Below are 22,392 nucleotides of genomic sequence, written 5' to 3'. Positions count from 1 at the left end.
GACTAGAAGATTGAAATAATAAACTGATTGGACTGAGTGGAATTGTCTCGTGCCTCATATGTAGCGGGCCTGTGCGCCTTAAAGGTAACTTTATAGTATTATTAAATTAGTTATCTTAAAATTCAAGTTGCCAATCGGGATAGCATAGGTACCGTCACATTTGGCGCTGTGAGCAGGATCTCTTTTTTTTTTACAATCTTGAGGCTGAGACTTTTCCATTACTTCATTGTATTTTGTGCTATTTAATGGTCAAGCAGTAGTTTTTATTTATTTTTTTTGGTTCTAAGGACAAACAGCAGCGGTTGATTTATTTTCTTGAGCTGGTTATTTGTAGTAATGGAGGAAGAACTACTGGAATTGAAGACCCTGATTGCTCAATTAAAGGCTGACAATGAGAAGCTGCGTGCAGAGCGTTCGCCTTCCACATCTAGCTCCAGTGCTGGGCCATCTTCAGCTTCTGCACTCCCTACTGCCCAAGTAACAGACAGGTTAGTGCTTGTCCCACGTGATCGTAAGTGTCCTATGTTTAGGGGACGGATGGGGATTAGTGTGAGCGAGTGGGTTGAGGAGGTACAGGCGTGTATACGGGCACGAAATTTGTCAGCAGCAGATCAGGCCTTCTTTTTGTACGACCATTTAGAAGGAGAGGCTAGGGATGAAATCAAATATCGCTCTAGTCAGGAACGAGGGGATCCAGCTAAAATTATTTCTATCCTCGAGGAACTCTATGGATGTAATGAGTCACATGTTGCATTACAGGAGGCCTTTTTCTCCAGAAAGCAATTAGAAGGGGAAACATTGCAAGAGTTCTCCCTTGCTTTGATGAGCCTCATGGAGAAAGTAAAAGCACAGGCTCCTAGGGATATGCCTAATACTGAAGTTCTCCTGCGTGACCAGTTCATAGAATATGTCCTTGATGGTGCGCTCAGTCGTGCGCTGAAACAGTATGTTCGTCTGAAACCGGCAGCAACACTGCTTGATGTCAGAGGTGAGGCAATGAGGTGGGAATTAGAGGGGTTGCCAGCTAGTATGCGAGGCAGGAGTAATTCTCTGCCTTTAGCGTCCAGTTTTCAGTTTGCTGTGCGTGGTGGGGCACCATCTATTGTTGGCCCCACTCAGAGAGAGGTTAATGAGTTAAAAGAGCTTTTAAAACAGCAACAGGAGCAACTTAATCAGCTTACTCAAAGCATTTCCCTCCTTCAAACTGCACAAGGGCGTAGCCGCTCTCCACGTCGCGGTCCTATTATATGTCGACGGTGCCAACAGCCCGGACATATTGCTAGGGAGTGTGGGGGGCCCCGCGTTGCCTTCCGTCAGCAATCTCTCTCAGGGTCACGTCAGGGAAGCCAGCTTCCGGAAAACTAGCGCCCACCGCGTTGCAGAGCCACAGCTCGGGTGGGGCATTCATAGGCTCAACTAATGGTTTGTATTCAGCAGATGCGCCTAAATTAATTGCTTCTTGCCCACACATTGAAGTGGACATGGCTGGGGTAAAGGTACCGTGCCTGGTTGACACTGGTTCAATGGTGTCCACTATTACAGAGAGCTTTTTTATTGAATTCTTTGAGCCCTGGGGCGAAGAGCGTTTGAGAGCTTGCCACTGGCTACAGCTAAAAGCAGCCAATGGTCTCCCTATTCCTTACATCGGCTATTTGGAAGTATCTATTGAACTGTGTGGCAAGTTGGTGCCCCACTGTGGGGTGTTGGTGGTGAGAAACCCTCCAGATAGTGGGTCAGCTTCTGTTCCTGGTGTGTTGGGGATGAACGTCATAAATAAGTGTTACCAAGAGCTATTTGGACAGCATGGTCATGCTTTGTTTAATACGACTCCGGTTGTGGCATCTCCCAAACCCTTGATTAATGCTTTACAGAAATGTCATGCAGCTGAAATGCAGCAGACTCCTAAGCAGCCTAGTAAGGTTAGGGTGCGTGGTGGGAGGGCCTGCCGCATTCCAGGAGGTGTAATGAAGATTGTGCCTACCACCTGCTGTGAGAAATACTCAGGCACTACTGTCTTGTTTGAACCATCGGAATCTGGCTTACCAGCTGGTTTGTTAGCATCCCCTGCGCTAGTTCAGGTTGTCCGGGGCACTGCTTATGTTCCAGTGGTAAATGTGGGCCACACGGATGTGTTGCTTTACCCTCGTACCACTGTGGGAACTTTAAATAGTGTTAGTGTGGTGAGTCTTCCAGCGGGTGTAACTGAAGTCCCATTATTTGTGAATGTGTCTTCCCAAACAGCGGCTGCTCCTGCTGCAGATGGGATCGAGGCAATTGATTTATCATCTTTGCCTGCGGAGGAACAGGGTCGGGTGAGAGCACTTTTGGGTAAATACACTTCGGTGTTTGCCACTAATGATCAGGACTTGGGTTGCACCAACCTGATCAGTCATGACATTCCCCTTCTTGATGACGCTCCCGTTCGGCAGCGTTACCGTCGAATTCCTCCATCAGAGTATGAACTTGTGAAGGACCACATAAATCAGCTTTTGGCAGCAAATGTCATTAGGGAAAGCTCCAGCCCCTATGCATCACCAATTGTGCTTGTGCGCAAAAAGGATGGTAGCATCAGGCTTTGTGTTGATTATCGTCAACTTAACATCAAGACACGGAAGGATGCTTTTCCACTCCCTCGCATTGAGGAGTCCCTTGATGCTTTGACAGGGGCCCAGTGGTTTTCCACTATGGACTTGGCTAGTGGTTATAATCAGGTTCCTGTCACAGCAAGTGATCGCCATAAAACCGCTTTTTGTACACCTTTCGGGCTTTTTGAGTGGAATCGCATGCCTTTCGGCCTATGCAATGCCCCGAGCACGTTCCAACGCTTAATGCAGCGCATTTTTGGTGACCAGCAATGCCAATCCCTTTTACTGTATTTAGATGACATTGTTGTGTTTTCATCCTCTATACAGCAACATCTTGAGAGGCTGGATGTGGTGTTGGGACGGCTGCAGAAGGAGGGCCTTAAAGCCAAACTGAGCAAATGCCACTTTTTCCAGAAGGAGGTGCACTACCTGGGTCATGTAATTTCTGACCAGGGAGTGGCCACTGACCCTGCTAAAATCAAGGTGGTAGCAAATTGGCCTGTGCCCACCACAGCCACTGAGTTGCGTTCCTTTTTGGGATTCGCTAGCTACTACCGTAGGTTTGTAGAAGGTTTTGCTAAGATGGCTGCCCCCTTGCATCGTAGAGCAGCAGAGCTAACTAGTAAAGGGCCTAAAAGGAAGGCTACCCAGAGTATTGTTGGGGCCTGGACTGAGGAGTGTCAACAGAGTTTTGAGGCTCTTAAAGCCAAGCTCACTTCTACTCCAGTCCTTGCTTATGCAGATTTTTCCCTCCCTTTCATTTTAGAGGTGGACGCAAGTCACAGTGGGTTGGGCGCAGTTTTGTCACAAGAGCAAGGTGGTAAGATAAGACCCATTGCTTTTGCTAGCCGTGGGTTAAGACCTAGCGAGCGAAATATGTCAAATTACAGCTCAATGAAATTGGAGCTGTTGGGCCTGAAATGGGCAATGACAGAAAAATTTAGAGATTACCTTTTGGGCCACAGGTGTATTGTCTATACAGACAACAATCCTCTGAGCCATTTGGACTCGGCCAAGCTTGGAGCAGTAGAGCAGCGCTGGGCAGCCCAGCTTGCTTCCTTTAACTTTGAGTTAAAATACAGGCCTGCTAAGTCCAATCAAAATGCTGATGCTTTGTCTCGCCGGCCTTGGCCGGCTCCCCCGGAAGTGACTTCTTTGGGTTCAGGTACTCTTGTGCCTCAGCCACTACAGCAAGCTGTGAAAAGTGAGCAAATACAGATCTTCCAGTCTTCTGTGACTGTCTTTCCCTCTTTTGACCCTGGTGATCTCCGTGTTCTCCAGCAGGCTGATCCAGCTCTTCAAGAGGTTCTTTCCTTCTGGCAGAGAAAAGAGCGGCCAAACCGTACTGAGCGGCAAGGGCTTTCACAATCTGCTCTTGCATTGCTCAGCCAGTGGGATCGCCTGACTGAGTTGGATGGCCTAATATATCGGCAGGTGTTTCGTTCCGATGGTGGTGGGGCAGTGTACCAACTTCTCCTGCCAAAGGCCCTGATAAAGGACGTACTGACTCAGGTCCATCAGGAACATGGACACCAGGGAGTGGATCGGACTTTAGCGTTCCTACGGTCTCGCTGTTATTGGCCAGGTATGTCACAAGAGGTAGCAGACTGGTGTAAAATCTGCGAGCGGTGCCAGGTTGCCAAAGATAGCCAGCCACCTGCTCGTGGTTTCTTGGGCCATTTGCTTGCATCGAAACCAAATGAAATTCTGGCAATGGATTTTACTTTGTTAGAGCCAACTCCATCTGGGCTAGAGAATGTACTGGTAATGACCGATGTTTTTTCCAAGTATACCTTGGCTGTCCCAACCAGGGATCAGCGCGCTTCCACTGTAGCGCAGGTCCTGGTCACGGAATGGTTTGCAAAATTTGGAGTACCAGCACGCATCCATTCAGACCAGGGCCGCAGCTTTGAAAGCAATTTGATCCAACAGCTTTGCAGTCTATACGGTATCATTAAATCTCGTACCACGCCTTACCATCCAGCTGGTAACGGTCAATGTGAACGTTTTAACAGGACGCTTCACAACCTGTTGAGAACTTTGCCCACGTCCCGGAAACGAAACTGGACTGTTTGTTTGCCCCAGTTGCTTTATGCATATAACACCACTCCTCATCAATCAACTGGTGAGTCACCATTTTTCCTGATATTTGGTCAAGAACCACGTCTTCCAGTTGATTTCTTGTTGGGAAGAGTTCAAAATCCAGTTGCTGGAACTGTTCATGAGTGGGTCAAAGAACATCAGACCCGCCTGCAAATAGCATTTGAGGGTGCTAGAGAAAAACTGAGGACTTCTGCAGGACGCAGAAAAGCTAATCATGATAAAAACATCAGAGAAGCTCCTCTTAAGGAGGGCCAGCTTGTGTTGATCCGAAATCTGGGGAGTAAAGGTCGTCAGAAAACTCAGGATTTGTGGAGTTCAGTGAAACACATAGTTGTTCAAGTCCCAAGAGAGGGTGGGGTAGTGTATTCAGTGGCACCAGTTCATGACCAGACCAGGGTAAGAAGGGTACATCGCTCTTTGCTGAAGGTTTTAATTGGTGCTGATGCACCTATTCCAGTTTCTGTTGAAGTTGAATCTCCTGAACATTATTCCATTTCAGATGGTGAGCTGTCATTTGAGGGTGATTTGTTCTTGAGGCCATGGCCTGAGGAGCAAGTAACATCTGCACCACCTGCTGCTGTGGTTTCTGATGCGGTTCCTAGGGCTTCAGGATCTGCTGTGGCTCCTAGCGTGGCCACAAATCAACCTACCTCATTACCAGTTGTACCAGCTGCAGAGTCTGGTCCCAGCGGGGTGTCGGTGCGTAAATCCGTACGATCAACTGCTGGCCAGCATCATAATCTCCATCATCTTCCAAGGCCAGCAGTAAGAGAAACACCTTCATCCAGTACCATGTTTGCGGTATTTCGACCTTGGTGTTAAGTTGGATCATCGTCGGGACGTCGATGCAGTTTGGGGGGGTGGAATGTGGCAGTATGCCCTGTGGGCCCTGAACGCACCACACAAGTGCCTGACTTTAATTGGTTGTAGCGCTGTCTGTATATAAAGGGCCCTCCCTCACCTGGTAGACAACACGTTCTCCTTCCGGTTCAGACTTGACTGTTTACTGGCGCTATACGACTGACGCGCTTAATACATTAATTGCTGTTCAAGCCTTCTTCTGGTAAGAAGTTTCTCACACCTTTAATATCTGTAAGTCTAGCTTTAGCTCAGCTTTACTTGTAACATCTAGGTGACTTGTACCAGCTGACTGCTTCTTCTCCCTGCCAGAGGCATAACGCATCAAGCTCAGTGGTAAGCGAAAGCTCATTTTACGTATGCTTCCAGATTCTATTTTTGACATGTATGTTTGATAGACGCTGCTGTTTGTCTTTGGCCGGCTGCTTGCCCGTACTCTGTTGTCCCTGGTGGACGGTCCGTCCGCCTGTGACCTGGTTATTCGTCGTCGGCTGACGGCGGCCTGCCCGTCGCCCTGGTTGTCGGCTTCATACCCGCTGTCCTGGTCGGCGTAAGCTGGCTTTTGACTCTCGTCCAGTGTGGCTGATTCAGGCTGGTTTATGGCCAGCTCGTCCTGATCGCTCTGGCTGGCGTTTGCTGTGGCGCGGCGGTTCGTCTCAGGACGGACTCCTAACTTGGACTGCTATTGCTTGATTTGTGAGGACTGAACTGTATAACCAAGAAATGTATGTAATTTGAATGTCTTTTCTTTTGTTGACAGGAACGGCCAGCTCGTGGTGGACTTTCTGGGTGGTGGTATTTTCTTTGGTTTGGTGCACGATTTTCTTTTATTTGGTTTGCTGTGTTTCCTTCGTAGGTCCCTGCCAGCTTCGAGCTGAGCCGTAAATGTCCTTTTAATGTGTGAGTGATTTTAAACTAATATATTTCTGACTAGAAGATTGAAATAATAAACTGATTGGACTGAGTGGAATTGTCTCGTGCCTCATATGTAGCGGGCCTGTGCGCCTTAAAGGTAACTTTATAGTATTATTAAATTAGTTATCTTAAAATTCAAGTTGCCAATCGGGATAGCATAGGTACCGTCACATTAGTTATTTATTAGCAAAAAAAAAAAAAAGAAAAAAAATTACTTCTTAGCAAGCCAAATATGATAGCGGCTTCATAAACAGAAAATAGCGCTAAAGCGCCAAAGAATTTCTCTGCGTACAGGTCATAAACTAAGGGGGCGATTTATTTCCCACTTCCTCCTTATCATACGCTAAAGTGGAGTTATTTCCGGTCCCCGCAATAAATGACTTTTAGATAAAGGGTGGTGGAACTGTATTCTCTCATGCATAAGTAATTTCACTTTGCAGAAACATCCATCAGACAGAGCGAGTCTGCGTCCTGAGTGGCGAGGTCCAACACGGACAAGCAGACTCGCGTTGGACACGGAACACGTGGCACTGCTGCTGCTGAAAGAGAGAGAGAGAGAGGGAGAGAGAGAGAGGGGAAGCAACATCAGCGACTCTCCTTCCTTCAGTCCCTCCAGCCACGCGTCCACAGGAGCTCCTGCTGCCGCTGGTGACCAGACCCGCTTCAGACACCCAGCCGCCCAGTTCCGACCTCATACACTGGAGGAAAGTCTTCCATCGGACCGCGAACGAGGCGGAGAGGGAGGTTCCTGCCTGAGACGTTTTTACAGGAAACGATAGTCAACTCCGCTCGTTTTCTTTCTGAAGAGATGATGATGATGAAGAAGATCGAGATGATGGAGGCAAAACTCTGGTTTGCTCTTTGTGCGCTTTTGCTCGTTAACATGGGATCTGCTGATAAAGGTATATATATATATATATATATATATATATTTTTTTTTTTTTTTGCTTTATTGTTCAAATAGTGCCACTGCTGTTTTACTAAGTTACCGTCAGGGGCGCCTCTAGAAAGTTTGGGGGCCAAGAACAATCCTGGGGTGGCACACCAAAAAAAAAAAAAAAAAACAACTTAAAACACAAGAGAGTATCATTACGTATAGCTAATGACGCTCTCTAGCTGGACTTAACAGAACAGAACTAGTTTGAAAAGTAGAAGAAAAGAAAAACAAACTGTGAAACTGTGGAAACTTGTGCTTGGTTTGTTAGATAGATTTGAATAAAGAAATATCTTGTAAATTTGGTCATTCTGTTGAAATTAATGTATTTATTTTGACAAATAACTAAATGTTGCAGTTCTCCAAAACTCGTCAATTGTTCTCTTACATTCATGTCTTTATTATAAAACTGCAAATGTCCCTGCTCCACCCACTGCTTACTGACACGCTGCATCATACTAGGACGACACGCTGCTCGTCGCCGCCGCCAAATATGTCAACATAACAATAACGGCCCTTCAGTTGTCATCACCCCTTTTTGATGGAGTCAGCTTTAAAAAAAAAATAATAATAAAGTGATCACCTTTAACCTGACGAGTAACATAAATGATTAAATACATTCATAATTATTTCAACATGTAAACATAAATACTCAAATGGGAAATGTATTAGTTAGGGTTGAAAACGCCCAACACACTGCAACCTAAAGTGAGCGTTCAGGAGCTTCGCTTCACCTCCACCCTGCTTTCATGGCTGCACACTTCGTCCTCCTCTGTCTACCTTCCTCTTCCTTTTTTCGAGTCATACGTCTCGCACATCCTGTGTGCCTCTCTCAAACCGCTTTCCGTTTTCAGTCCTACCTGTTTCAAACCACTTTGTCTTTTTTTTTTTGTTGTTGTTGTTGTCATTTTTTTCCCATCATCACCTCCCACATGAAAGGAGAGAATGAGCCTCTGACATTTGAAAAGGTTCTCATTGGCCCGAGCTGTCTACCTAAGCGGACAGAAACCAGCAGGACTCCGCCGGAGCGCATTTGTTGACTGTAATTGACGAGAGTAGAACATTGTGATAAATGGCACATCTAATTATGCGCAGCAGCACAATGTTATTTTACGCACTTCGTGCTAATTGGCTTGCCTCTGTGGTGCAGCTGACTTTCTCCAGAGCCTTAGAGCTGCTTACTGTGAAAGGAAGGGGGGGGGGGGAAAGTGGCATTTAATGAACTTTCTCCCTGAAAATCTCCACAGCATAGTCTTGACCTTTGTGACCTCTTGAATCTTTCTTGTAATTTCTTTTTATGCATAGAGCTAACGAAACAAAATGCTTCCACTGACACAGAGAGCTTATTATGTAACATATTGCAATAAATACCATACACTGTAGTGGAAAAGTACTTACCCAAAGTGCAAGTAACTACAAAGTTGTTTTTTTTTTTCACATTATAGATTACCATTTAAAATCAGACATTACCTGAGTAAATACAAGACAATATTTTAGTGATGACTTCATTTATTGAGAGCGGGGGAAAATGACCCTCTAGCTGGTTGTGCTGCCCTTGGCAACAACATCTGCCGCAGACTGTTTGTTATTGTGGAAAATAAGTCTTTTAAATCACAGTGAGGGGATTTTACTTTGTTTTTATGGAACCATTTTTAGATGAACTTGCTAGTGTTTTTTTCTTTCTTTCTTTCTTTCTCTTTCTTTCTTTCTTTCTTTCTTTCTTTCTTTCTTTCTTTCTTTCTTTCTTTCTTTCTTTCTTTCTTTCTTTCTTTCTTTCTTTCTTTCTTTCTTTTTTGTTCTGGTTTTGAAGCAGTGAAGTGCAGTGAACACCTGGTTGTTTTTGGGAAGCAGTGGTTTTTCCCTGTGGGAAAACTACCATGGATGGCATTTTGCCTCTGCGTCTCTCTACGATGAAATCATGAAATGTGGAAGCCCCAAAGACTTGGAAAAGGCTTTGTAAGCCTTTCTTGACTGATAGATGTCAACCACTTAGTTTTTCATCCTTTTTTTTTTAGATTTTAGATGTGTTGCTTTTTTTCCGCTCTTCTAGCCTACTTCATGTTGTCAGACAGGCTCTGTTTATGTGGTTTCTTGATTTAAAATATCTGAAAGTAAACCTGAAATCCACTTTCCAAAAAAAACAACAACAAATCAATTCCTTCATGACTACATAAGGAGAGCAGTTACTTTGTCCCGCATGTCTAGGTTGGCTTGTATCACTTTTCTCCTTTTATCAATGACACAAAGGAGATACAATGCCTTTTATATGTTCTCAGGATATCTTGATCTGATGATTTGACGCATTTTAAGTGTGACACAAATGTAAACACATTTGAGCCACAGCTACCTAAGTTCTTGTTATATCTTGATGTCACTATCTGGGCCCTCCTGTGTCTTCTCTGTAAATTTGGACTGAGCTCTTCCCAGCAGTGATAGCTGAGTATGACTGCTGTGTTTTACTGGCAGGTTCAGGCGGTGAGGGAAATGCACTTCCCCAGGCACATGCTGCATTGCTCAGAGAGTGCACGAGTAAGACGCACTAATATCTTAAGAGATGGAAGAGCTTCAGTGGAAAACAGTGAGCCTCTTGATATGCCTTCTGCTCACACACGCAGAAACATAAACATAAATATATATATATTTTTTAAAAAAGCCAGACTCTTAGTCCAGCGTTTGCGAAAGCCGCTTTCGGCGAACAAGGGCTGCATTATCCAGGCTACCACCTCTGTCTATTTATGAGTGTATCAGTTCTGGTATCATCCAGAGTTCAAATAGGGCCTCTCTTTTTCTCTCTCTCTGCCAGCGTGTTCTGTGTGAATGATTGTGGAGGTAATGAAAGGCATCAGGGTAGTGTGTTAGTGAACGGTAATGACTCCACATTAGATTAGCGCTCTGGTTTGCATCAAAGAGAGGAGCAGAGATGGATCTTTGGGAAATAGCGATGAAGACATTAAAGACAGGGCAAACAGAGGACACAAAGGTCATCATTAAAAGGATATAAGTGTGCTTCAGTGACTAAACACTACTTATTGGCAGCAGCAGCAGCAGGGAGCCTTGAATACAGTGACTGGAAACATTAGACTGTAGCTGCAGTGCGTCCGGAAACTATTCAGCGCTTCCCCTTTTCCACTTTTGGTTATTCCAGATAGTAATAAATTAATCTCTTTCCTCAAAATCCTGGGTAAAGATAGCTGAACTAAGCCTGTGGTGTTGCGTTCAAAGACGCGAGGCTGTGATTGCTGCCAGAGGTGGACTACCAAAGACTTAATCAGAGGCCGTGAATGCTTTCGTAAATGTGATTCCTTGGTTTTCTATTTTTAATAAGTTTGCAAAATACTCAAAAAAAAAAAAATTCCACATTGTCTTAATGGGGAATTTGTGTGCAGAATTTCACACATAATTCAATGCAATTTGGAATAAGGCATTAACACAACAAAATGTGGAAAGTTGTGATTACATACAGATAAAATCAGATATTTACATTCACTCTATAAACAGACACATAATTATACTCCCAGGTTATGACATTAAATCGGACACATATTTCCCTGTTTTAGTGTGAGTGTAGGTAAGAAGATTTAAGACCACTTTGCCTTTAGTAGGCCTGTCACGATAACAAATTTTGCTGCGCGATTAATTGATTTACTGTTTATCGCGACGTGCCTAGCCTTTAGGCGATTCTGAAAGCCCAGGCCAGGTTATGGTTTCTGGACACACGGTACAGAGTATTTGAAATACAAGGAGACAAACCTGTGAATGTATTTCAAGGTAATAGCTTGTTGAAAAAAATCAAAAGATAAGCAAGATGTCAAAAAGAGAACGGTTGACCTCCAAAAGTCTGGTTTATGCTTGGGTGCAATTTGCTTCCTTTGTTCAAGCAGTTATGCACAAGTCTGAGCAGAAATCATGCCTTCCAGGACATCTGGTAATAAATTAATAATCCACAGTGAAAGAAATCCTGCAACAACATGGGCAGAAAGGCCACTCGGCAAGAAAGAATCCAGAAAAAATGCAGATCACAATTTTTAAAATGCTTTCTCCCTCTGTGAAGTACAGAGGGAAGAGCATGATGTTGTTTGGGGTTTTGCGGCAGGACTGCTGTGTTTCACAAGATAGATGGCATCATAGGAAAAAAGCCCGGGTGTGGAAATATTTAAGCAACACCTCAATACATCTTCCAGGAAGTTAAAGCTCGGGTAGAAATTGTTCTTGCAAATGGACAAAGACTAGCTTTAAGAAGATCTCCTGCAAGGCATGCTTGTTTTGGAAGACAAGGAGTTATCTGAAGAAGAAAGTAGCGAGAGATACAGCCCAAGTTATGATGCAATATCTTTAAGTGAAGAAACGCCTCAGGCTAAATGAAAAGGTTTCCACATGTACTCTTTAAGTTGTTCCTCTCTCAGAATGTCTGGTTGGATAGTTCTGAAAAGGCCTTCAGTAATTTGGACTTAAAACTATCTTCTGTATGTTTGTCATAATTGCTTCGACTGTACAAGTTCTGTCTTTCCATTAAAAAAAGGTTTATCCACTTTTTACTGCATTAAGAAATAAACGACTTTAATAAATAAAACATACATAAACAACTGGTGTACACTGAGTGAATGCAGTGTTCCTGCACTGCGTAAAGTTTCACATTTTTTAAAAACTGAGGATGAAATACAATGAAAATAGACCAGAGGACAGAAAAGTTGTTATAAACTTTGCATTAAACACACACGCATACACACCTCCACACAGTAAGTCGTGTTTTCATCACTGGTGGGGACTTCACATTGACTTCCTTTAATATCTACAGCCTATCCCTTACCATAATCCTAACCCTTACCTTAACCTTTACCCTAAACCTAACCATCAGAGACCTAACCACCAACCCAAAAACTAAAATTTCCCTCATGGGGACCAAGAAAATATCCCCACAAGGAGCAATGGTCCCCATATCCCCACATTGTAGACAGAAATAGGTTCCCATAAGGATATAAAAACCTGGTACACACACTCACACACACATGCATACAAAACAAAGAGCTTCAACTTGATTTGGGAAAAATTGGGGCAGTGGTTAAAGCTCGCATCTTTTAATGGGTCACAACTTCGAGGCCTGCGTCAAAGGGGGGAACGAGAACAACCACACAACTGCAAAAATGTTTTTTAAAAGAAAAGTAAAAAAAAGAAAAGTCATAAGCCACAACTCTTGTAGTTCCTCCAGGTCATGGTGGCAGCTCCCTTTGGCGTTTATGCTGTTACTAAGTGAATTCTTAGTATAAGTGAAGTGTTTAACATAAAGTCATTGGAAGCATAGAGATGTGCTAAGTTGATTGAAAGGATAAGGTCCTTTATTTTCCACAGCACATTCATGGATGACTCTTTCTTCTAGCTTGTTGGCTGCTAACAAGCTAAAGCAGATAACAGGAAGGCTGAGCAGCAAAGATTTTCCTTTTTAACTTTCGACCTCTATTCGATGGATTGAGGTGGCTCTGAAAACACTAGCAGCTCTTTGGAAATGTCTGAGGTGAAAAAGGTCTGTGGGGAATAAAAGTCATGACTGAAAATCATAATTATTTTGTCTTTAAAATGCCAATGAAACCCTGTCTTCATAATAGTAAATCAATAGCTTTACAGTCGTTGTCCCCTTCCTACTGCCGTTGCATGTGTGTAAATGAACCATCTCGTGTGTTTATTTCCCTTAAGTATTTAAATGAATTCTCAGGGAATAAAACCACAAAAATACTCAAAGCTCGTACAATTGATCATTTTCGAAAACAAGATCCTATTACACCCAATTTAGTTTACTTTTGATTCTTTTCTTTTTGTAGCCCAAATAACTCATAAAATGCAAGGGATTATAACACTTTATTAAAACAAAATAACTAACCATCTCCTGATAGATATTATTTGTTTGAATGACTTTTTCATGTTTCTTCAGTGCATCATGAGAGTGTAGAGAATGTAAAAATTACTTTGTTTGTCAAAACTGATAAGAATTGTTCTGCTAGCTGCTATTAGTAGAAGTCTAGTCCAAACATCCCACCCACAGACGGCTCCTATTTGTATCCAAAAATGTTGGGTATGAAACGACCCAAAACTACAAAAGAACAAGACGGCAAAGAGGCAAAATGACCAACAGCCTTCTTATATCTCCTGTTATAATTGTTAAAAAAGAAAGCAGAATGAGTGGGACTCGGTATGTGCAGGGGAAGGCTTTAAAATGAAAGGTTTGGTCGTTAGACCTTTTGTTTTGTGTGCACATAACTTAGTATATTACTTCAGATTTGCACTAGCTAGATGACAAAAAAAGACATATTTGTCTCCGTCCAGTTTGCATGAACTACCAACTCGATTTCCAGCGACGCCAGCGTGATCAGCAGCTGAACTGGACAGTACCCGCGGCACTTCTGTGTTCATAAATAAAACTCGCATAGAAGAAAGAATTGTACACTCATACGCTATCCGTATTTGTTTTGGTATGATGTCTGTCGGGGTTTTGAGGCTATTGTCTTTGTCTCTTTGAAGCTTATCAGTGCGGAAGTCCTAACGAACTTTAAAGGAGCAGGAAAGGAGCAGCTGCTTCAGAGCTGAGCGGCTATCTTTAGCATGGTTCTTATCTCAGTTTTTCCATGTCCAGAAGTGGGTTGCAGCGCTTGCTTGCGAAAAGGTTACAATGCTACCAGACGTGACACAAACATAACACCTGCAGCCCCAAAGAGTTTGCTACCTAAAACGTAGAGCAAAGAGAAGGTCAGACCGCCGGACTGAGAGACAGAAGCTGTGCCTGCAGTGTGTCTGGAGAATCGCAGCGGTGGATGATGTCGTAAAAGTTAGTTAGGATGTGATTCAGATGCTGTTGGGGGGAGAAGAGAGAAGTGATTAAATGCTGTGTGACTTTTCACGTGAAGGTGAGAAAGGTAGAAGTGAGATCCTTCCCCCACCAGATATTCACACACTCATCCTCCATCTGTCTTTCACACACTTACGTTGGTTCACACTTCAGATGTTTTCACTACCAGGCAGGCACCAAGAATCTGCACAATACTTAATGAAATGATTGAAGCAGGCAGAAAGCTGCAGTTATATTTGCCTTTTTAATTTTGATATTGGATTTTCATCCGTCCATCGTCTCTACCCACTGAAGAAAAATATTCAATTATTTATTCAAACAGATGTAGCATTATTCAACCAACGTCGCATATAAGCATTTTCTTCAACACTTATTCAGTGGAACATGTAGCTCACAATTGATGTCTGTGACTCTATAGAGCACATAAAAAAAAAATAAAAGGTAAGGTATTAAGTCGGTTTCCAACTTCCACCCATCAGAAATGGCACTTACTGTAAACATTTGTATTTTTTAACTTTAGCTTCTCAACCTTTTTTACACTAAGTTCTAACTTTTATAAGAAATTTTAATTTAACCTTTATGAAAGCCATTATTTTTATGCTCCCAACAAATCAAGTTGCTAAAGGAATCAACTACAAATTAAGGCAACGAGACATTGTCGCATGCAGGAGCCACCGACAGCAATTTCCAGTAAAACAGTAACTTTAAACAATTTTAAAAACTCACTTATAAAGCGTATTTGTCTACAAAAAATAGTGACATCAATGGCCTGTTATAGTCGAGACAATCGAGTGTGTTGAATTGAGACGTTGTTGAGTTTTCTTTGCCTCATTGATTTCCTCATGTCTTTCTTGCATGCCAGGTAAGAACTAAATAGATACAGTATCTCGCTGATGAAATACATTCTTAAGCTGAAAATGAAAAAAAATAATACGATATTTGTTTAGGCTTCTATGCCACGCACTCTCCATGAAGAAAAAAACCCCACTTTATTAGTTTGGCAGAAAAACAGCTGTACTTAATTGACAAAAAGTTGTTTTCTTCCTGCAGATGCTGAAGCAACGACTGTGCAGACACCTGAACCGACCAAGAATTCAGAGTTCAGGACATCGGTGACTCAGCAGCCATCAGTGTCCCATGGTGCTTTCAACCTTTTCACTGAAGCCCCTGGAACTGGAACCAACGCCACAAACACGACCGGAACTTTCTCCACACCCGCGCCACATACGACTCAGTCTACATCGAATCACACAACACCTTTACATGACGCTATAACCTCTTCGACGCCTTCAAACAACTCCACTCAAAATGAAACCTCCTCCCCCACTTCTGTCTCAGCACCTAACGCCACGACGATGGCGGCGGCAGCGGCTACAGCCGCCAGCACCGTTTCCACTTCGGCGTTCAACGCCACGTCGTCTCGAGACGCCACCACTTATCAGCCGTCCACAGCTGCTAATCAGGCAACAACTAAACTCTCCTCAGTCAATGCCACGACCCTGCCGAACATCACCTCCACCCAAGCAGAGAGTTCACCCCAGCTCACCATCAAGGGCAGCAGTAAGTACAAAATAAGTGTCCAGCTTTTGTCCAGAGTGAATTAAAGCGACAAAAGCGGCGTTGTTCTTTGTTTTCCAACTCACACCAGCACGTCTCTCCTCACTCACAAACACAAACGTCCCGTTGACGTCCTGCTCAGGCGCTGTCACCACCAAGCACTACGTGATTATGTGTTTGTTTGAGAAAGGGACAGAGGCGTCATGAGACCCAGGCTTTGACAATTCAGTTGTCTGTCTTGTATATCTCCCTGTTGTTGTCTGCCTTTCAGATGATTTGTATATCTGCAGCCACAGATATATGAATACTCAGTTTAGACATCTTTTGTCTTTCAGTAGAGGATTTTATCTAGGCCGTATGTATTAAAGTAAAAGAAGTGCTTCTCGTCAGTGGAGCTTCTATTCCAGTCAAAAGTTCTCGCCTTGTTCTTCTCGCTGTGTGGTTTTATTAGGCCTTTGGGATTTTGTCATTTCCCATTAAGCAGAGGAACGGCTCCTTGTGGTTACTGTTAGTTTAACCAGAGGATGTCAAACAAAACTTGTAGGTGTATTAAACATTGCTCCATGGCAACATCCATTTAGGGAACTTCCTCTTGGGCTAAAATATACAGACAGCAGGGCTGAAATGTTGAGATGCTTTCCAGATCAATGAGAGAACTTTGTTTAACCACATTTCAATCATAGGTTTATTTAATTTCTGATGAAAATTCATTATTTGTTAATTAATTTTCACTTTTAATCACATTGGAGAACAGAAACACCAATGTATTTCTAGGATTTCATGTAAAAAAGAAAAAATCAACAGAAAGTGTTGTATTGTAGTGAAGTGGAATGGAAATAATTAATAGTTTACAAAAATATTTTTAGGAAATTTTGCCTGTGTAACTTAGCATCCCATCATGTTTGACTTTTCTGCCTTAAGATGCATAATAAGCACTCTGAGTGCTGCTACAGTGCCTCTATTTAGCTACAATCACAGACTAAAACAAATACTTTGGTATTTACATTTGTACCATGTTAGCCAAAAGTAAACACTAATCTCACATGGTGGACGATACGATGGCAATAGAGGAACAGCGCCTTACTGATTTTCTCCCTCCGACAGATTCTCCTGACTCTCCCAGACTGGACCCCCTTCTGGTTGGCTTGGTGTCGGCGTTCATCATCGCTGCCATCGTCATCACGCTGCTGCTCTTCCTCAAGTTCCGCCGAAGACAAAGCGGACCACAGTTTCACCGGCTGCAGGACCTACCAATGGTAAACCGGCTGCCTACATTTAGGCAACACTGAGACTGTCAGATGTTTTCAAGCTCAGAGATTTCTTCTACATCACACAAAAATATGGTGGGCCTCCAGACTCACCCCTACTGTCCCAAACTGCTTCACTTCCTAATGTAAGTTTTATATTCACCCTCGCCTTGCAGAAGATGCTAATTGGTCGTCCAATCTGAACTTGCTGATGGTTCCTCGGACCCTTTTTAAGACTCGAGGAGACAGATCTTTTAAAGCTGTGGCGCCTCGCCTCTGGAATGAGCTACCTTGTACCATTCGATCTCTGGATTGTATAGACACTTTTAGGAAACAACTTAAGACCCACTTTTATAAACTTGCCTTTTAGCTTAATACTGTGTTTTATTGTTTTGTATGTTGCTTTTAAATTATTTATTTTTTACACTTTGTGCAGCACTTTGTGACCCTGGTCTGTGAAAAGCGCTATAGAAATAAAGTTTACTTACTTACTTACTTAGAAGTATCTTTTAAAACCACAAATTTAAATTTACTTTTGAGGGGCTTTCAAGTGAAAGTGGTGCACAGTTATGAAAGTAAAAAGGGAAATGCCCAAAGAAATGTCAATATCTCCTGGCACTTGAGGCAAACAATGTAAGGAAGTACCGGTAATTTGCTTTTGCGTGTTTGATTGTTTTAAACATATAAGGAATTTAGAACTTTTATTTCTATTATTTAAAACCATGAAACGGCCCTTTTATTCAGAAAATGCTAATAACAGCAAAACTTGTTAGCATTAGCATGTTGAAATCAAGACCAAACAGGATCTACTACTCAAATCAAAAACTATGCTCCCACTACCTACAGTATTTGCAAACAGGCTGCAAATAGCATGAAAGCTAAGATTGTGTGCTGTGCTAACAGAAGCTATTATTCTATCATTAGCTAATATGCTAACACTATTTAGTCACCAAAATAAAACATAATCATATGGTTTTTATTTGCTAATTTGCAACCCGTGTCTGCAGTGATGCTAATAGCTCGTTAGCTAATACTTTTTGGTATGCTAACAACAACTCTCCTCACATTGACTCTGACAAGTGCCCTCTACATTTGCTGTGTTTTCACCGGATGCTGTTTTGGAGTGTCCGAGTTTAGGAGGCAGAATGCGTTTGGAAGCCACACTATTTACATTTTTATTGGTGGAAAAAGGCGCTGTGTATCCAGGCAATACTAAGTCTCTCTCTTAGACGCTTTTTATTTTTCAAGCGTAGCTCCACTGTTAAACGGATTCCCAGAGTCCCAAACACTTTAAATTCCCAATACATCACCTTTTTTTCTCTCTTTATATCACATGTGTACAATTTATGATCTGGTTATTCTCAGGTCATATCGGTAACCAATCTGTCCAGTACTGTGATTATTATTGTTTGTTTTTTTTTCTTCCATAGGACGACATGATGGAGGAAACACCCCTGTCCATGTACAGCTACTGAAGGGGTGTGGAGGCCCAACCAGAGTCTTTTCTACTCTTCAGACCAGGACAGTAATGCTGTGGTTGTTGAACCGGATCCTCTTAATTAGCACCAGACAGAAATTCACATGGATAGCAGTAAGTGTAGGCCTGGATTGCTTTTACTTACCCAGATTATCTGGGCGCTTAGCGGACACGGACCTAATTTAAATGGAAGTTTAACGATAAAGTCAAACAGCCAGGAGGAATCCATCTGGAAAGTGATCTGTGTTTGGTGTGTGATTTTTTTTTTTTATTATTATTTTTTACTGGGGAAAAAAAAGCTTTTGTTCACTTCTGTACATGTAAAGTTTGAGGTTGTAAATATTGTTATGCACTTCAAATGGTCGATAAAAGGTAAAGCAGAAGGAAACTGCTTTCGGTCCCATCAGTCAGTGACGCTCAGACCCAGGCTGAGGTGATCGTGAGGCTTCGTTGGGTTTAAGTCGGTACAGAGAGGAAGAGGAGGGAGGGAAGAAACCTTCTGATTTTTCTGTTAAAAAATCTGCACTTTACTTTTCAGGGGTAAGTGATGAGGAAAAACATAGAGAAATTTGGATTCTGGGGAATTTGGAAAATGGATTTTGTAAATAGATTGTTGACATTGTGCTTTTAAGTGGGTTTTTTTGCTGTTGTTGTTTTTCTTTAAAGTGTTAATAGATTTGTGTCTGTCAGTTGCATAACAGTGAGGAGTTGCAGGCATAGCAGGGATTATTTAGTGTTTGATTTTCATGTTGTTGAAGGTTCTGTTGTCCTGTAGTCCAGAGTGCCTTACACATTTCAGTGAAAAGCCTTCTTTGATTTCTCAATTTATTTGCCGGATGAACAAAATTAATTTCCAGGTATTAGCAATTATCATGTTAATAGTAATTAACATGATAATTTAGCAATTATCATTAACATGATAATTGCTAAAGTAATGAAGCCAAGTAATGAAGCCGCGCTGTTTACTTGCTGCAGGTCTTCAGTCAGCACCAATGGAAAATAAAGGTCGGACGCTTATTGTTAGCATTGCACATACTACTGATGTTGATTGCCAACATATATAGGTCTGCAGTCTCCATTCAAATTCAGCACAAATTTATAATAAGTGGAGCCACTTGGCAACACGGTGTTTTAAGTTCAGAAGTATTTTGTAGATTTTTTCTGTACATAAGCCATGTTTTATGCAAATGTTCAAATGAAAAGGGTGAAAATGTGCGTTGTCTCCAGTTAGCGATGGGCTGGATATCTGTGTGACCTATATCCACACAGATATAAGGTTTCTATTAACTTATGGATCTGAAAGTTTTATAATAAAGTATTAGAGAAAGTGCTGGTAACTTGATACTGCTGCAGTGTCCCATCCCCCTCCCCCGCCTATTGCTTCACAATGCCAGTCGCCTTGCTGAAACAAGACTACGGCACATTCCCCTCGTTTACAAAAAAGAAAAAGAAAAAGTAGTATCTTGTAAACCTTTCTGGTAACCACAAACACAAACGGTCGTAGGTTGAAAGCTAAAGGACAGACACCCATCTGGTCTGTACAGCACCTGGCACTTGGATGATGTTATAAAGTGATTTTGAATTCAGGCGTGACATTTCATGAGACTGTTTTAATTCTAGGTTGTCGTAGAGAAAGTCGTACTGAGCCGTGCCTAGTTCCGATGCAGAATCAAACCCGACGAGTCTGAACTCAGTTTTTGTTGCATTGTATGTTTGCAGGAACCACTGATTCAATTGAAACGCAGCAGAATTGTTGAATGTGCAAGTTACACGTATTTGTTTTAAATTGTACATATTCATAAAGCAATGTTACGTTTTCCTGATGTTAGTTGATTTTTCAGCATCTCAAAGGTAGAAATGGTCTCTGTGTGGCTGAGGCTGCAGGTCTTTAAAGCCCACAGCAAATCATTCATGGATCAGTGTCATCATCACATGTGTTAAGTGAATATTTCTGCCATTTGTAAGTCACAGATTGCTTATTTTTTTTATGATTAAAGATGGGGTTTTTTCTCCCGTGTCAGACGTCTGCCATAGACAACTTCTGACTTCAGCGGCACCAACAGAAACTCTGTGAAAACGTCTGTTCGTACATGCCGGAACACAAAAGTCAATCTCTTGTTTTTCTCGGAAACAGACGTTTGCTGTGGGCGAAAACACAAGACGCGCCCATGCAGAGACTCCCTGCATGCATCAGTGCTGTGTTTCACACAAGGCACACTGAACAATAAAGGGCAGATTAACATAAAATGTCATGAAAATGGGTTTTATTCATTCGCCATCATGGAACTTCAGATAAAATATGACTCCTTTTAATTATGGTTTCAAACAATATTTGCGGCAAAACGAGGGTGGTGTATACCAAAGATTTTCTTCTGGGCCCCCCTATGGATTACAACAAAATCACCCCCAAAAAAGAAAAAAAAAAATCAACTGGGCACACACATCGTTCAACCAGACATAAACCTATACACATATTTTGTTTTCAAACTCCACTGAGGTTTATTTCACACTTCAGGTTGCAACAAAACACACTACAAACCATCTTTACAGTGAAACACTGTTGTGTAACTGTTTGGGTTTTTTTTCCATTCATCCATACCGCTTCCCGCGCCCCCGGGGGGCGTGCCCCACACTTTGGGAACCGCTGGTGAAACGGAAGTACTGGTTTAGATGTTTTAAAATGCCTTAAAACAAAATTATATTTTATTGCAGAATTATAAAATCATTCTGGAAGTTGTAGAAAATCCAGTCCAACAAATTTTAAATTTTAATACTACTTTTTATACAACTTCCTTAATCCTATAGGACAGCGCTTAGTCTAATATCTAATATTTCACAAATAAGGAACATAAAGAGAGATGTATCTTTGACTATTCCTCTCCATAGATCAGTCAGTCTCTTGCTCTATTCAGCGCATGCTTTTTTTTAATAGATACACCTTCTTTGCCTCCTGTGTGTGATGGCATTTCAAATATTAGTTTTCATCCAGGCCAGTGGCTCAACAAAAAAAGATTTCCATCTGGGTTTGTAAAACGCTTGGGGGAACCAATCGCTGCCTCCTACGTGGAGCTCCTCCTCAGAGCTGCAGTTTCCAAGCCGACCACAAGGTGGCCCTTCCCAGAGACACCCCCACTCAGCTCCTCCAGACTAGCCACAAACAATTAGCAAGCAAACACCTCTTGGAAGTGCATATCTGCTGGACTTGTTATATGAACTATTTCTCAGTCTAATGCTTCCATGAACGTCTGTGAATGCTTGAAAGAGGAACATTGTTGTGTTGGCCAGCTTAAAAGCAGAGCTTTGGGAAGACCAGGAGCTTCTTAAAGAGACAACGGTGCTAAATTGAAAAGTCAAATTTCTTATAAGTCGTATTGGTGTAGACGGTGTTTTTATAACAACTGAAAGTGACATAATTACTTTATAGTGCTATAAAATGACACTGTGGCTGGAAACACATAATACTTCCCCTTTAAATAAAGAAAAAGCACTTTTTTAATTTTCAATTGATTGTTGTTGATACTAATATCAGGGCCACTGGTGATTTTGTAAAAAAAAACAAAACAACAAAATGTTTATATTTAAGGCTAGATTGGACAAAACTTTTCAGTGTGAGTTTATGCCAATTGAATAAATCATCTTTAGCAGGAAGTGTGTAAATGCTGTACAAAACGGAAATGAAATGTTCCAACTTTGTTTTGCTACAGTGGAAGCATAGCGTGTGTGTGTGTGTATGTTTTAGATTCAATGGCTGCAGCACACAGGAAAATCGTCCACCTCAGCAACACACAGCACGGCTGTGGGGGTGTTTGTGTGTGTGTGTGTGTGTGTGTGCCAACCTGACGGAGCAACTCGTGGCAGACATGATAGCACGAAGAAGAAGA

The 22,392-nt window shown here is 42.2% G+C and overlaps 1 protein-coding gene across 2 annotated transcripts; it reads left to right on the top strand.

The window, feature by feature from the left end:
- The first annotated feature begins 420 nt into the window (after positions 1-420).
- LOC111609675 (uncharacterized threonine-rich GPI-anchored glycoprotein PJ4664.02-like) lies at positions 421-20,540 on the top strand. 2 transcript variants are annotated; one of them, XM_023339269.1, is made up of 6 exons: positions 421-488; positions 6,403-6,446; positions 6,902-7,363; positions 15,281-15,790; positions 16,892-17,043; positions 18,465-20,540. In XM_023339269.1, exons 3-6 carry the CDS (start codon positions 7,270-7,272, stop codon positions 18,507-18,509), a joined length of 801 nt encoding a protein of 266 aa, XP_023195037.1. In that variant the 5' UTR covers positions 421-488; positions 6,403-6,446; positions 6,902-7,269; the 3' UTR covers positions 18,510-20,540. The 2 variants fall into 2 exon arrangements, with proteins under 2 accessions (XP_023195037.1, XP_023195036.1); XM_023339268.1 differs by lacking the exon at positions 421-488 and having other exon boundaries at positions 6,357-6,446.
- Positions 20,541-22,392: the final 1,852 nt, after the last annotated feature.

This window comes from Xiphophorus maculatus, chromosome 9 (assembly GCF_002775205.1).
Source record: "Xiphophorus maculatus strain JP 163 A chromosome 9, X_maculatus-5.0-male, whole genome shotgun sequence".
NCBI classification, from domain to species: Eukaryota; Metazoa; Chordata; class Actinopteri; order Cyprinodontiformes; family Poeciliidae; genus Xiphophorus; species Xiphophorus maculatus.
The sequence above is the reverse complement of the archived record's forward strand: the minus strand, read 5'-3'. Positions and strand labels throughout refer to the sequence as shown.

What these genes read in the sequence shown, in the direction of transcription:
- LOC111609675 (XM_023339269.1), top strand. Translation starts at nt 7,270, where the DNA reads ATGATGATGATGAAGAAGATCGAGATGATGGAGGCAAAACTCTGGTTT. An exon ending in CATGGGATCTGCTGATAAAG is followed by an intron (nt 7,364 to 15,280) that starts GTATATATATAT and finishes TTCTTCCTGCAG; the next exon opens with ATGCTGAAGCAACGACTGTG. An exon ending in GGCTGCAGGACCTACCAATG is followed by an intron (nt 17,044 to 18,464) that starts GTAAACCGGCTG and finishes TTTCTTCCATAG; the next exon opens with GACGACATGATGGAGGAAAC.